Source organism: Fistularia commersonii, chromosome 10 (assembly GCF_037954325.1).
Source record: "Fistularia commersonii isolate RoL2024-O1a breed Wild chromosome 10, RoL_Fcom_v1.0, whole genome shotgun sequence".
NCBI lineage: Eukaryota > Metazoa > Chordata > Actinopteri > Syngnathiformes > Fistulariidae > Fistularia > Fistularia commersonii.
In genome coordinates, this window is record NC_141293.1 from 17,007,024 (window position 1) to 17,022,559 (window position 15,536).

Consider the following 15,536-nt stretch of genomic DNA (forward strand, 5'->3'; position numbering starts at 1 on the left):
ATGATGAATGAATGAATTAGACAACTTTTTGGGGTATTCAAGATCTCTTAGAAAGAATGAAATGCATGAGGTAGATGCTATGCATTGGACATTGTGTTTCTTTTTCCACTTTCAGCCCCAAAGCTAGGTTGTCTTATGTCTTTTATGAGAAAAAATTGTGTCAAACCGTATTAATCTGATGAGTCCTAAGCCATTTTAAACAAAACAAGGATGGAGTATCACCATTATTAGAGAATCTGGTGGACACACCTTCATGGCTATCTTTCTTTTAACTCTTTGCAGTAAGCGGCATTCTTTCTTTACACAAGAGTGACTCAAAGGTTAGAGTAGGTTATTCCAACATAATATTTAAATGATCGTCCAGGCAACATTTGAATGATCCTCCTGCACCACTGCTCTATAACTACTGTAACAATGATATATTTATCCATACTTTTCTTGGTAAATTCAGTGTGTAAGTTATGTTGCTGAAAGGAAATGATCTCGTAAAGGTTATACTGCAACATTTCAATACAATTTTCAATGAAAAGAAAGAAACTCACGAACAGACAAGATGGGCTTGGTCTCTGGCTCCGATCGATCCCGACCAATACTGTCATCGTCTGAATAGTCAGATGTAGATTCATTGTCGTTTATCTGCCAAGGAACAAATGAGTAACCTTTTAGATTTCTCCCTATTACAACAGCATTCACAGCAACCAATTTATGTGCTGTTGGCTGTTTTCTTAGCTGTGTAAACAACACAAGGGACAACAAATGACTTGGGCAGCTGAGATACTCTGATGGATGTGGGACATGACTGTTCACACAATTTCTATCACTTTCAATTATTTTTGAAGATTATTTGAAAATGAATAAACAGAAAATGTGCACAACCCGATGCATTAGAGTGGCCGGATTTTAGTCCTCTGCCAAGACAAACATCCGTCACATCTTGTGTTTTTAATCAGCGCTGGTTTGTTTTGCCGATCAGCCATTTTTTATCAGAATCACACTTCAGCGGGACGTATGGTTAGGGAAATACATTTAAATGTATTTTTATATGCATTACCCATCTCCGGCAGCATTTTAAGGTACGACACAAAGGCCAACAGAAACCAGCAGACAAGCTGCCTGTTATGCTGAGGACTGAAGCGAGCCCAGTTGGATTTAGCCAAGAGCCAATTACTCTTTGTAAAACAAACATGAAAAGATAATGCCACAATCAAAATTACAAGTTCACTGAAATCCATTACAATGCACATTTTAATGTTCAAGGTTTCATATTATGTAAAAATCTACATTTTCGTTATTTTCAAAATAAAGCAGGATTAATACGAACAATCCTTGACAAATGACTTGAGATCGAGATATCAGTACTAACCAAATAATGTGATACTTGAGTGGTATTTGGATGGTGAGCATCAATCAGATGACTTTAACTTGTTACCTCGTCTTTAGCAGAACTTGCAGAAATAGCAATCTGGTAAAAGACTTGAGAATTAACAATTGCTGTCATCATGCAAAAATGGCTGTTAACGTGTTTTAATTTTGCACTGTCACCGCAATGTAGCAGCTACCATTGCAGCTCGGTTTGTGTCTTCTACTGTTGAGTAATTTAGTCTTTTTTTATCCCTTATCTCTGCTTTAGCTGCTAATATCACCTTAACTCTATGGCATCTGTTTTACTCCATTAAGTCACACTGGTTCTATGATTTGGTTTGGATTTAAAATACTTGTCATTGCTTTGTAACTGACTGCACAGCCCCAGTGACAGTCCATTGATTTTTGCTATGATTTTTGTGGGCTTATGGTTGCAAGATATAACCAACAACAATACCTAATCCTGCTCTGCGTTTTGATACCTTTGCCTTTTTTCGTCATGAACGGTGTCAAGAGAGAAAACCTTTCTTTTGCAATCTACTGTTTCTGTTGACAACATATGGAGTCACTACCATATAGTATTCCCTCAGGTTATGGGCCATACGTGCACATTTAGGAAAATGTATTAAGAGAACATTTATAGATGTATTCTGAGATCATTTGTGGGCGTTTTTGACCTTTCCCCAGCTCATTTCTCATGTCATTCTACCAAATAAACTTCTATACTTCACAGTCTGCTTCTTTCTTGATTCAGACAAAGACAAGCAGTAAATGGATGAATGAATGATACTTTACTATAATCTGTTTAGATTCCTAAACGCAACTTTAGAGCTAATTAACAAATACCGAACAGGTTAGTGTTTGTTTCGACAGGAAAATATACATCGTGTCAATGATGCTGAAGTCTGGAAAATGTCTGGCTGCTACATTTACGCCAACATCAGTTCAATACCCTCACTGGCAGGGAATAAAAAGTATTCTCCTTAATGTCTTTTGTGAATAATTCTATCTGACAGGGGTGAACATTTAATTTTTTTCCTGACAGAGTATCATTCCACCACTCATTTGTCTACTATCTATCCAGACAGAGGCTGTGTGACTGAGATTAACTCACCTCTTCCTGCTCCTTCCTTTTCCAACGTAGTTGAGCATTGGCTGCCGCCATAGCTTCAATCACAAAAGTGGTGGTCATGTAGCTGCAGGGTAGAGAATGACAATATATAGTTTTTATTTCAATACATCTGTGGATGGTCACTTCTTCAGTTACATCATCTCTATGGTTGAAAAATGTTATTATTGAAGATAGCTGCAGTAAATACCAGTTTACTGTCCAAATTGTTTTTTGATGTTAAAGATAATTCAAGTCTTTGAGTCGCTACATCCTAACAAGCAGAGTCTTCAAACAAAATTGTCAACAGAGAAGACAAAAGTCAACATTTCTGCACATAGAAGTATTTTTTCCATCACATTCTTCGCAGAAAAGACCAACTATCAAAGACAAATGTTATTTGAAGAAGAGCAACATTTATTTATTTTTCAGAAAACAGGCTCACTTGTGTACACTATTCTATGACCACAATCAATCACAAAAATATTCACTCCACTGTTAATTAATGACTACTGCATTACCCTTTTATAAAAATACACATTTTGTAGAAAGAAGAAACTAAACTTTGAAGAAACATAAACCAGTGTCAGCTGACATGTATTAACAACATTTAACAGTTTTCAATATACATTCTGATACTGGATATTTCCCATGGAACAGCAATATAAACACAAATAGAAATGAATATACATATGAAGTTGAAAGATAGTATAGGCTGCTTAGTGTCTGTATGATGCACAGTAGGTTCAGGCTAAAAAAGGGATGGCTCTGAACCCACCAGAAAACCATTTAACAAAAGTTGTTTGCCATTACGTCAAAATTCAAGCTCGTCATTTTCCAGACACACATATGATATTTCACTAAAGGATTCTCGGAGTCTGCAAGGGCAAAAGTGCATGTTGCTCTAGTAGACTGTAAAGAGCTGTCGGTAAACCCGTTTGTCATTTTAAACGGCTTAAAGATTTGAGAAGTTCTTTATTAAATATACATAAAATCTTCCAAGATAAATTGTCTGTCACATTTAGAAAGAAAATGTGTAAAACCACCTTTGAACTGATGCTGGTTTGTTAGAAGACTCACCTCATGAATCCCAAAAAGGAGATCATTGCCAAGCTGACCACCCAGCCAGCAGTTGCAAAAGCTTTGGGCATCGTTAGAGCTCCTGTTCCCACAATTAGATTGAACATATATACCAGCCCCACCTGCAGAAGGGATGAAGAGAAAAGGTATGAGAACCCTCCTTCCAGTCTGACATGTTGATATTAAGCATTTTAACATTATATAAACACGGCCAAAAAATAAAAACTATTGCTCTGAAGCAAAAGTCACCAACCAAAGTTGTGGTCAAAATTATGTAGAACATCTATCGCTGATTTCTGGTTATTTTAAGGATAAATCTTGGCATTTTTAATAATTTTATCACATGGGGTATTCTCATCACTCTGAAAATAAATAATTGAATTTGAAGTTAAAAAAAAAATAAATAAATTTGTATTCATTAAAATAGGTGAAAAATTACAGGAATTTGCAGGCTTTATCCAGAGATTTAGCGCAAAAATGTCACTGCTTGCTATTTTTCGAAATGCAATGATAATTACATTAAAATGTCATAATTTACTTATTTAATATTTGGCATATTTGTAATGATATTGTAAACCATCAAATATATATCGCACATTTGTAGAACAGCGATTAACTCAGTAAAACTCAATTACAGTCACTAAAATATTTACCAATGTGAAAAAAAAATCAATGCCAAATCCTAATAATTTAGAAGAAAAAAAGAAAACACAAAACATAACCAGCAGAAGCAGCAGTATGATTGAGACATCAGCAAATACGAGGAAGACAGAAAATGGAAAGAGAATATGTAAGCAGTTTAGCTTCCTCTTTGACATACGCCTTCTTTTCTTAGAATCAAGTGATAGTGTTGGTGAATACTGAGAGAAATTTTAACTGTCATTGAAGCTCAAAATGCAGTAACAACTTATCAGATGGGAATGCTGATCCATACAGTGGATGCCGCACAATGATTTACAGAAAATCAAATATCTGGATAAAATCAAATACATTTTATAAGAAACGTACTATTTTAAGTAGAACTGTTACAATGATAAAAACTGAGGGACCAAATATAACTGGTGGATTTTTGCTACTTCCAATTTTCACCGAGTTATTCTAATACATGTTTATCAATTTTTTTTGTTAGTTTTGATGGAATGCAAATAACTTCTTTCTTTTTCACCTTTGATTCAAAAATTACAGGACCATCTATATGTTGGTGACAAAAGTACATCAAATTGGAAAAGCATTACCAAAGAAATCAATTTCATATAGTAAAAATAAGCTACTTTTCTTAGAATTGCAACAAAAGGGGCAAATAATCAATTGTGCGCTTTAACAGTTTTTTGAGACGGGACGGTCATAAATATCTGGAAGGTATCTTATTTTTGGGGGGAGGTGGTTAAAACATAACACAAAAAGAAATGTAAGATTTGAGAGGTTTCATGCAATATTTATGCAAGAACTTGTAAAATATAAAGATCAGGTACTTTGTCTTTACATTGAGCTGAAAATCGAGGGCTAAAAGGAACCAAGAAGAACTCAGATCAATCTATTTTAACTAGCTTTATATCTGTACAAGGTACAACGCCTTCTGGTCTTGATAATTGATGCAATTGACAAAAAAAAAAAAAAAACATTTATAACACGACATAGCAGATAAACATAAAAGTCATCATGAGCAATGTCCAGTTCCTGTATCTATACTATTTCCAAAGTCAGAAACTAAACACTTTTCTTTTTTGATCTCCATAACATATGATATTTGCTTATGTTAAGACATATTTGTTATGTTAATGAGTCCCATGAGTATCATGAGTCTCCTCCTTCTCACGAACAAGGGTTCACTTTTTCAGGTTCCAAGCCAATAAAAGATAAGAGGCCTGCCTTAATGATCTCTAGGTTTTCAAAACAAACAAATTTTGGTCAGAAAGCAATAAAGTGGCAGATCCAAATTTGCTCTGATTTAGTGTCACTTCAATTTAAGTCCTTTTTCACATTCATTGCTAAAGGCTATAGTGCATTCCCCTTATCTGTATTTCCTTTTCCAACGGTGGCAATAGCTCGAGTAAATCAGCAGTGGCTACGGAAAAGCCATATCCTTTGACCATCCATTTCTCCAAAATCTCTTCAAAGTTGGTCCTACGAATGTTTCAAACTTTGGTTTGGACAGATAAGCCAATCAGGCTTATCCTTCAGCAAACTTCAAGCCTTTGTGAGTTTTCTTCTGTCAAGAGATAAGTCCTTTGTGTGATGACACTTTTCATGTCGTCGGAAATTAATGTATTATGGGATTACTATGACCAAGGGTAATGACAAAACATAAAGTTGCAATATGCTTTACAAGCCTGGATTTAGAAGAAATACCTTTATTATCACATACAGTTTTCCATTGAGTGCAGCGTCATTGAAATTTGACCATTGCATTTAACCCATCATGGATGAACATGAGCAGAAGGCAGTTAAGGAACAGCGCGGGGGAGCAGTTAGGGGTTCAGTGTGTTGCTCAACAACACTTCGACAGGCTTGGAGGAACTGGGAATCAAACCAGGAAGGTTCGGTTCCAAGGACGACCCTGCGCCACACCACCCAAGAAAAGCAAATTTCTCTCTTTCTGAATTATTAGACGAGTGAAATACTCACAAATGCAGAGTACGGCTCCCCGGTCTCTGTAATTCCACCTGCCATGGTTGATGGTACCAATTTTCACCTTTAAAAACCAAATACCAACCAGTTTGTTATTATCACACTCCCCTATATTGGCATTACCTATTTTATTGAATTGCCAAATGGGGACCTGAGATTGGGTATCAAGTGGCAGCTTATCTATTCAACTTGTTAAAAAGAAAGAAAAACAAGAACTTAAATCATGTGGTTTTAAATTCAGACATATTCAAACATTAGTGAAAATGAATAAGGGTTTAGCTCAAAGCATCTTATATCAGGATTGCTTTTCAATCGACAAAGAAGAGCATTTTTAGTTGTTGAATTTTATAAATAGAACTTCAATTTTACAATTTTTTGTTTTTAATTTTGGTTATTGTAAAAAAGCAGATATTTGTAATCAGAAAAAGAAAAAAAAGAACATTGAACAAAAACTACGGTTTGCGGTTTAGATAGAGAAATTCAAAATTATTGTCACTGACAGAGTACAGCACAAAATAAAACTAATGCCAATTTAATTAATAACAATATTAATAACAATATTAGGTGATATAATTTATCACACTTGAGAATGCGACTTATGTATAAATTACAGATGAAAATGTAGAAATGAGAATGAAAGAAATTTTGAAGATCGTAAAATTTGTATAACATCAATTTACTGTCATGCTCAAACCACAGATATAAGCTAGCTTTGAAAAGTCACATTAACAAACTTCAGTCAGGTCGTGCATTATACATTCACATCCCATTCACATTAATAGAAAGTGTAATTGTTAAATACAATGTAAAATATTAATTTCAACATACACTGAAAGCGCTGATGATTGAGATTGGAGACTCAGAAAACAGTTCTGAGTTGTAAACATAAAAATAGCAATACATCTTTAAAAAGTCACACTGCACGATTCTGCAAACAATAATAAAATAAAAATCAAGTGTATACAAAGTGTAGAGTGTCACAGTCATAGATTAATCCTCAAAACGGCACAGAATTTAGAAAATAACACTTGACATGCAAACTAACCTGCACTAATTATGCACATGACGCCTAGCTAAAAATTTACCAGCTACTGTGACTTGGGGAATTAAACTATCAGGCTTTTAAACGACCGGCAGTAAAATCACAACACGAGAGGGGACAAGAGTAAATATATGGTTGTTAAAAGTGCCTCAAGTGTATTTTAAAGAAAAGTAAACAGCGCTTACCTCAGCTCACTTCTTCTCAGTGGGACCTGCTAACTTAAATGCTAGGCTAACAGGATGCGCCAAGCTATCGCCTGGATCGAATCGACACTACCAAGAATCCTATAATTAAAAAGGAAAAGGTAAGATGTGTATTAACATAAATAACATTAGCAGTTTATTAGCGAGAAACGTAGACATTAGCCCCTGATACATGTAGAGTTTAGACTAGAATACCTCCCCATTGGCTAGCATAGACGGCAAAGCTAACGCTGCCGTCTAGCGAGCACAATTTACATTTCCGGTAGTTTCTTTCACAGTAAAATGTTTTGTTTGGGTTTTTTCATTGTGGTATTATTGTCATGTTACACTTAATTTAACACTCCAGTTAACTTAATCGTGTTTATTCATGAAATAAGTTGTCATGAGAGAAGAGGATACAGAGAATGGAGTTAGGTGGAGAGGGTTGATTTGCTTTGGGAAAAACCAAAAGGAAAAGAATAGAATCGAGTTTCGGATTTTTATTGTCATATACATGAATCATATAAGAATACGATGATTCAGACAATGCAATGAAATTTCTTACACTACACACCACCTTCACACCAGACTAATAGCATTAGATTATATATATTCAAAACAACTGAACCACTTAAGGAGCATTTGGAACAACATCTAAATCATACATATAGGAATATACAGCAAGGTGTTGTTCTTTATTTGCATATGTAGAAACAAGCACTTGATGTCTGCACAAAAACATCACATTTAGGTGGATTAAAACATAATTTTAAGCTGTTATTTTACTATTATTTTCACTCCTATTATTTGTAGAGCACCCTCTGGTGCTTATTTATTTTGGCAAACTGGACAAAATGAATTTGTACCAATTACCAATGGTAAGAATTTTTTTTTTTTTACATTAGCAATTTCCAATTTGTGTTGAAGCACCATAGTAATAAGAATTTATTACATTAACTGCCCTAAAAATCGAGAAATCACATGAAAAGTTACAGAAAAACCATGTAAGCCAATGTAAGCATTGTAACAAAAACATGCCCAGGAGAGCAGGAAGAAATATGTCTGATTATGATGAGAACAAAGCGTTCCTCTTAAAGATGACCGGAAAATTTGCTGTCTGAATCACATTAAATTCACAAATGTAAATTCAATTCAAATTACATAATGCATAAAACACATTGAGATGAATTGAAAAAAAAAAAAAAGCAATAATTCCTATCCAGCTTGATCTCTGCTTCATGTTTTCATATTCAACTCTATATTTTGTTACTAAGTTTGCAAAATCTTTAAGAGGAGTGAGACAAGACAGACTGCTCAGATAAAATTTGGAGTCAACAGTAAACAAAACAATGAGTAGACTTGGCAGATTGTAGGTGTAAATAAATCTTCATCACATCAACTACATATAATCATTTGGAATCCACTGCTGCCGCATGTATGTCAAGAAACTCAAAACTGTCACAAAATAGATTGCAAAGAAAACACAGTCAATGATGAAAGCTATTTTAGCATAGACTCCAAATTGTTTCTTGTTTTCTCTTCCACCTTCTTGTTTCACAGCCTTTAACTCCTCCAGGGTAAGTTTCAGCAAGTTAGCAGCTGACAGAACCATGCTTGTCTCAGAGTCCACATCTTTTTTCTCCACAACTTCCACAAGCTCTGCACAAACAAAGATAAATAGACCATGTGAAATCCTACTATAATTTTGCATCTTTCCAGAAACCATGCGAAAGTAGAGCGATCGTCCTTGGAACCAAATATTCCAGCTCCTCCTAGTGTGTTGAAGTGTTGTTGAGAAAGATACTGAACCCCATACTGCTCCCCTGGCGCTGATAGATGGCAACCAACTGCTTATGGTTCATCCATGATGGGTTAAATGCAGAGAAGGAATTTCCCCATGAGGGAGTGATAAAGTATTAATAATCATTATTACTTTTAAATAATCTACCCCTCTGACTGTCTACAAAAAAAGGAAAAAATCATTTTATCTAGGTCAGGGCATTAAGTTGAAAATCTTGGCTATGACGCCTGGAAAGATATATTCCTGTTAAGTCTTTGCTGTTGTTGTAGCTGTTTGTTTTTTTGTTTGTTTTTTTTTTTTTAACCAAAATTTCAGGCTAAAATGGTATTTGTTATGGAATTTTTGGTATTTCACTTTTGCAAAGCATCCCTGATATCGGCGAGCTGGGATCTGGTGCTGGTTGTAAATGGAAAGGTTTTCATTGGTAACTTGGATTTTTCCACACACTGTTTTTTTTCCAAGATGCAGTTACAATTGAAACATTGAGATGCAATGAAAGCAGTGTAATCAGTATGCGTGGTTTATCTCATTCATTTTTTTATTCTTTTTTTGTGGAGATGCGGTTTCAGGGGAGTTGTGTTTGGTTTGAAACAGGTTTCATTTTCCCCAAAACTCACCGTTATTTTGGTCCCTATCAACCTGAACATCCACCTGGATGTTTTCGTCAGATCTCTTACATATATCATTCCCATAGTAATCATCCATGTCGATAAGGAAGCAGATCAGCATGGCCTCCAAGACGCTCAAACCGACCAGGGCGAAGATCGTCACACAGTAGATTGCTAAAGAAACATACAGAAATAAGAATCAGAATAAGAACAACTTTATTTATCCCAAAGAAATCATCGTGCCAGAGTTACAAGAAAAATATAACAATAATAAATAATAGTAGAAAAAAAATAGTAAAAAAAAGGGGAGAATAAGAAATACACAAGAAATAATACAGATAAATTGAATGGTCTGTCCTCCTGACAGCAAGAAAAGCCCCCAGCATGTTTTTATTGGTGTGTCTACGGTATAGTGTTGCTCTTTACACAAGTTTACACATTATTTGTTTTTCGCAGGTCCACATATAGAGAGAAAATAACTATTCACTCTCTCATTCACACATAAGGGCAATCCCTATTTTTTCCACTTAACCCTCTGCATGTTTTTGGACTGTGGGAGAAAACCTGTGAACCCTAAAAAAAATCAATGCACGGGGCAGAACATTAAAACTCCACACAGAAAGGTCCCCTATCAAAATCGAACCAGGGCTGAGCTGTAAGTGCCTCTTGTACATTTAAATCGATTTTAAATCATTTCAGAATTCTGCCTTTTTTTTTCCATTTTGTTTTTCTTAACATTTCTCAAGTAATTTTAAAGAAACTGTAAGCCTGGCAGGTAAAGTATTGTCTCTGGCTGTACTTACAATATCAACATATGGGTTTAATTGTGTTTATCTCACCAATCATGGGCACGTTGCTCTCAGTGGAGGGCAGGATGTCCTGCAGTATTAGCAGCAGGACAGAGATTGACAGCATCACCGTCACCTTGAAGCTTAGTTTCTCCCCTCTGGCTTCACTTATAAAGAAGGATGCCAAGTCCAGAACCAGGAGGTAGAAGAGTGGCATAATAAAGTTTGTCACGTAAAGCATCGGTTTTCTTGTGATTTTTACCTGCAACAAAAAAGAATCACAAATAATTATCCATTGATCTTTTTTTCTAATATTTTCTTCTCTTTATTTGTATCTTTGTTAATTGAACAGATGCAATCTCTTTCCACAGTCTCATTTTCAACAGACATAAATATGTACATATACTGTATGTGTATGGTTGGTTCATATGTTGCAGACAAGCACTCATAAAATTGTATGTAATGTTATATTTTAAATATTAACTGCACAAAAAATATAAGAACTGAACACTTGAAAAATAAAAAAATTATTTTTTTACAATTCTTACCATATATATGATTTGGCTGTGATAAGGTCCATTTTTTTTTAAAACTTCCATCCGTCTGAGTCGCCATTCTCCCCTTGTGATCATGATTTCTGAAGAGATCATCGTCAGGATGGTGTCATTGGTGATGGTATCCAGTTTTAAAATATCATCTGCACAAAGTCAAATATACATATTTGTTTTGTGAAGAAACAGTCCTTCATGTTGGAAAAGAGTGGCCTCAAATGAGATTACCGTTGACGTTCATGGGTGAAAATGTGATGTTGCACGTTTGTGTGTCAAATGGAAAGTATTTAAGGTTGAAGCGACAGGTGGAGGTGAGCCGTTGCCGCCATCTCAAAGTTAAATGGCCATCAGAGGTCAGGTGGAGGTGGTTGCTCATCTGAATACTCCCAGAGTCAGAGGCACTAATGGGGTGAGACAAGATGTCATGCAAAACTGCGTGGAAATAGATGTTAAACAGTGATCCGCCATAAAATGCGGAAAAAACAGCATTAGAATTGAAATAGGATTAAATTAGTTCAAAATCACTTGGGTTTTATTGCTGCAAGGTAGGGTATTAATAATCCTGGGGGAATTTTATAGGTAATTTGTATGATTCTTTATCAGTTGTTACTCATTTCTAGGCCATGTGTTATTGCTCTTGAGATTTCTTGCAAATTTTTAAGTTGTAAGGGATTTCTTTTCAATTTACTAATAGCACCTGTAATTGAACCAAACCACATAAGGTAATATAAGGTAAAGGATGATGTTAATAAATGAATTAACACAACATGAGTTTTACACTCCCAAAAATGTATTAAATATTCAACAATTATGATATACTCTCTCTAGTTAAAATACATATCTGACTGGATCAACTCATCAGGGCTTTATGAACCTTCAATTTTAAACAATGTGACAAATGTAGCTAGACTCACTCCTCTTGGATGAAAATATCTGGAATCCAGACCAGTGACGCTGGAATGATAATATTGTCAATCCCACAAAAGTCTGATGAGTTCCATATCAGAAATTCATTCAGCCAATACTGTACAAAGACAAGATCAACTGGGTTTCAAAAACTGAGTGAGCCAAAGGTATACAATCCAAAAAATATCCTCTATGCACGATTATCTCCATTAGTCTTACCATATTTACCCAGATGTGGCTCGTCACAGTTTGAGACTTTTCGTTCTGCAGACAATCAGCAGTGTTGTGTTTAATACCAATGGACATTCTGATTAAAACAGCCTGTTTACTTCGATATAACTGATTTTGAGTGATGGTTAAGATCAAAAAAGATTATTTTTTGAAATATTGCTGCTGTCTGACTGCAATGACAAGAGTAATAAGAGAATTATATGAATTATATATCTTAAACAACAAAGAAAAATTAGAAAAATGGGTATTTAATTGTGAAATTATTGTCTTAAAACATAAAATGAAAAAAAAAACTTCAATTTGAACCGTGTGTTAAATGAGTTTTATCTCTTGAGTGATATTCAAATCTTGTTCACACACATTTAAACGCAAAAATCTGATTCCCAAAACTGATATCATCTCCCCTAAAAACCTGTCTGATTTATTAATTTTTCCTTATTTATTTTAATTCAATAAATTCAATATTTAATATTGAATTTATTTTTTTTGGGGGGGGGGGCATTTCTTAAACTCTTTTCTTGTATTTCTATTTTGTCCAATTTGTATAAAAACACAAAGTCACTTCTCCTGTATATTGGTGATTTACCGATCAATTGATAAGACTTTTTTTCTGTTTTCTCAGGATTAAAAAATTCCTACCACATCCAAAATGCCATACAGATACATGTCCATTTTGACGAGGGTGACGTCAGTCCAGTTCTTCACAGGCCGTACGACTGTCAGAATATCATTGGATATTCTTAAATTCAGGTGATTCACAAGCCCCAAGTATGAGCAGTCTGAGACCGAACTACCTGAAACACTTGCTTTAGGAATGAATAACATCAAAAAGATTAATATCAAAATTTTTGGTTGTTATACATGACATTAGAAATATAGCTTATTTACTTACCAGTTAAGGCCAGAAAAATGTTAAGACTAAAAGATGACATGTCTGATGGCAAGCAATGTTGGCTCCCCAACCAATGACTAATCATCAAAGCTGCTCCTCTTTTCTAGGACGTTGCACAAAATCATCTGCATGCTTCTTTTGTCGCCCTGCACAAGTCAACACAGAATACTGTAGTGCATTACATCATGTGGGAGTGGGCAAAATCCAGGCGGAAGGTGAGCGATACAGCCCCGGTATTAACCTCCAGGGTCACTGCTTTAGTGACTGGAGGCCATTGAGTTTGGACACCCAATGGATCCATACAACTCTCAATTAAGTGCTTTTAAAAATATTTCTATTTACTCTCATTGAATAGTAATTGCATCAAACTGATCAAATTAAATCCCATATTTCTTTTTTTTAATTCTAAATTTTTTTGACTTTTTTTTTCTCTTTCCTTATGGTTTCACAATAACTGTTTTCTCTGTCATTTCTTATTGATTGTTACATGGGTTATACAGGACTGTCTCAGAAAATTAGGATATTGTGATGAAGTTCTTTATCTTCTGTAATGCAATTACAAAAACAAAAATGTCATACATTCTGGATTCATTACAAATCAACTGAAATATTGCAAGCCTTTTATGATTTTAATATTGCTGATTATGGCTTAAAGCTTAAGAAAACTCTAAAGTCCTATCTCAAAATATTAGAATATCATGAAAAAGTCATTTTTGTTTTTTTAATTGCATTACAGAACATTACAGAAGATAAAGAACTTAATCACAATATTCTAATTTTCCGAGACAGTCCTGTACATTGTGAGCAATTTTTTTCAAGGTTTCTTGAAGATACTTTTTGATAACATGTTGATAGTGGTAAAATTTACTGCTGATTTTGTTGGATGGTGGAGGGATTACTTCAAAGACCTTCTGAATCCCATCGATATGCCGACCAATGAGGAAGCTGGCTCTGGGGACTTGGTTATGGGATCTCCTATCTCCTGGCCTGGAGTCGGGAGACTGGCCCCCAGAGTTGGATGAGATCCACCCTGGGCTCCTCAAGGCTCTGGATATTGTGGGGCTGTCTTGTTAACATGCCTCTGCATGAACTTCAGGGATAGCGCCTCTGGATTGGCAGACCGGGTTGATGAGTGTTGATCATATTAAATGCTGAGCTGAAGTCTATGAACAGCATTCTAGCGTGCGAGTGGAGTGGAGACAACATCCTCGGTTGAGCAGTTTGACCGATATGCGAACGAGAAGGTATTTGGGAGGCGTGCAACGAATTTGACGTGCTTGTTCAGCAGAAGTATGGTTGTCGCAGGTCTATGTTGCGGGCTGTATCAGAATTAGAACACTTAATTGATCCCCAAGGGGGAAAGTGCTTTTTGTCTTAAGCAGCTCCTGCTCACAAAATAAAAATCCTGAATTGAAATTGAACTCCATATAAAAAATAAAGAACAAAATAGCGAATGAAATAGTGAATAATAAGGAATTAAAAAAATGAGAATAAAAATAAAATACAAATGTTAAAGATCGAAAGAAATCAATAAAAATTAAGTAAAGAGTATTTAAAAATATTTTGTCACCCTCTTAAATTAATCGCCTCAGTCATTTTTTTTACAAAAATGTTTTTTTGCCTAAATCATCTCCTCATGATGCTGACCACCTCTTGCAAAATTGCCTACATCCTCTGTTAAACAGATTGTGCCATTCTACCCCTTTAGTAGAAATTGCCTATGTCAAGAGTATGTCAAATGGTTCAGTTTTTTTGTGTTTCCTGAAAAAATGACTTAGGCGATTATTTTAAGAGGGTGACAATATACATGTTTATTTACAAGTACATGTATATGATGACATGTAGTATTTATGTGTATAAATCAGGGTTATTGCACGGAATACAATTGAATTTTGCACGTGACTCCACTAACAGCCAACTGACTTGGAGTCAGTTGTGCACATACAGTGGGGCAAAAAAGTATTTAGTCAGCCACATATTGTGCAAATTCCCCCACTTAAAAAGATGATAAAGGCCTGTGATTTTCCTCATAGGTACACTTCAACTATGAGAGACAGAATGCGAAAATAAAATTCCAGAATATCACATTACCCCACTGTACATGTGTCCTGTCCTTCCTCGACCCACAGTAGGTTATCGTTGTTAACCCGGGCCTCAATGATCCGGTATGGAAGTCATAGGTTTGATTTGCATATTGGGTTCTGGCATGAGTTTCATGCCTGATGCCATCCTTGGCGGAAACCTCTGCATTTATCCTGGCTTGGGACAATCTTAAAAGGACACTGACTTATGGCCCCTTGAGGCTGCATTGTATGCACATTATTTTATGTAGAAGCACATATTAATGCACACTGGTA

The 15,536-nt window shown here is 35.3% G+C and overlaps 2 protein-coding genes across 6 annotated transcripts in view; both read right to left on the reverse strand.

Moving 5' to 3' along the window:
- slc38a12 (solute carrier family 38 member 12) overlaps window positions 1-7,653 on the reverse strand; it is a 49,884-nt gene extending 42,231 nt beyond the window's left edge. For 3 of the 4 annotated variants that reach the window (XM_086154081.1, XM_086154080.1, XM_086154076.1), the window contains exons 1-5: window positions 7,406-7,653; window positions 6,176-6,242; window positions 3,551-3,672; window positions 2,477-2,558; window positions 543-636 (exon numbers count right to left, since the gene is read on the reverse strand). In XM_086154081.1, the coding sequence (XP_086010207.1) occupies window positions 543-636; window positions 2,477-2,558; window positions 3,551-3,672; window positions 6,176-6,220 (343 nt within the window). In that variant the 5' untranslated portion in view covers window positions 6,221-6,242; window positions 7,406-7,653. The remainder of the gene's footprint in view (window positions 1-542; window positions 637-2,476; window positions 2,559-3,550; window positions 3,673-6,175; window positions 6,243-7,405) is intronic. The other variant, XM_086154077.1, reaches the window with a different exon arrangement.
- Window positions 7,654-8,078: 425 nt separating this feature from the next.
- LOC147230633 (5-hydroxytryptamine receptor 3A) lies at window positions 8,079-13,283 on the reverse strand. 2 transcript variants are annotated; one of them, XM_086154479.1, is made up of 9 exons: window positions 13,180-13,283; window positions 12,952-13,093; window positions 12,276-12,395; window positions 12,065-12,174; window positions 11,379-11,551; window positions 11,148-11,296; window positions 10,651-10,861; window positions 9,821-9,985; window positions 8,079-9,061 (listed from the first exon to the last, which is right to left on the reverse strand). In XM_086154479.1, exons 3-9 carry the CDS (start codon window positions 12,360-12,362, stop codon window positions 8,802-8,804), a joined length of 1,155 nt encoding a protein of 384 aa, XP_086010605.1. In that variant the 5' UTR covers window positions 12,363-12,395; window positions 12,952-13,093; window positions 13,180-13,283; the 3' UTR covers window positions 8,079-8,801. The 2 variants fall into 2 exon arrangements, with proteins under 2 accessions (XP_086010605.1, XP_086010604.1); XM_086154478.1 differs by having other exon boundaries at window positions 12,276-12,320; window positions 12,927-13,093; window positions 13,180-13,277.
- Between the last annotated feature and the right edge of the window lie 2,253 nt (window positions 13,284-15,536).

Excerpts from the sequence above, each read along its gene's own strand:
- LOC147230633 (XM_086154478.1), bottom strand. The coding sequence starts at position 13,264 with ATGATTAGTCATTGGTTGGGGAGCCAACATTGCTTGCCATCAGACATG. Across the intron at positions 13,094-13,179 it reads CATTTTTCTGGCCTTAACTG|CAAGTGTTTCAGGTAGTTCG; the intron begins GTAAGTAAATAA and ends TCATTCCTAAAG. Across the intron at positions 9,062-9,820 it reads TGATAGGGACCAAAATAACG|AGCTTGTGGAAGTTGTGGAG; the intron begins GTGAGTTTTGGG and ends TTGTTTGTGCAG.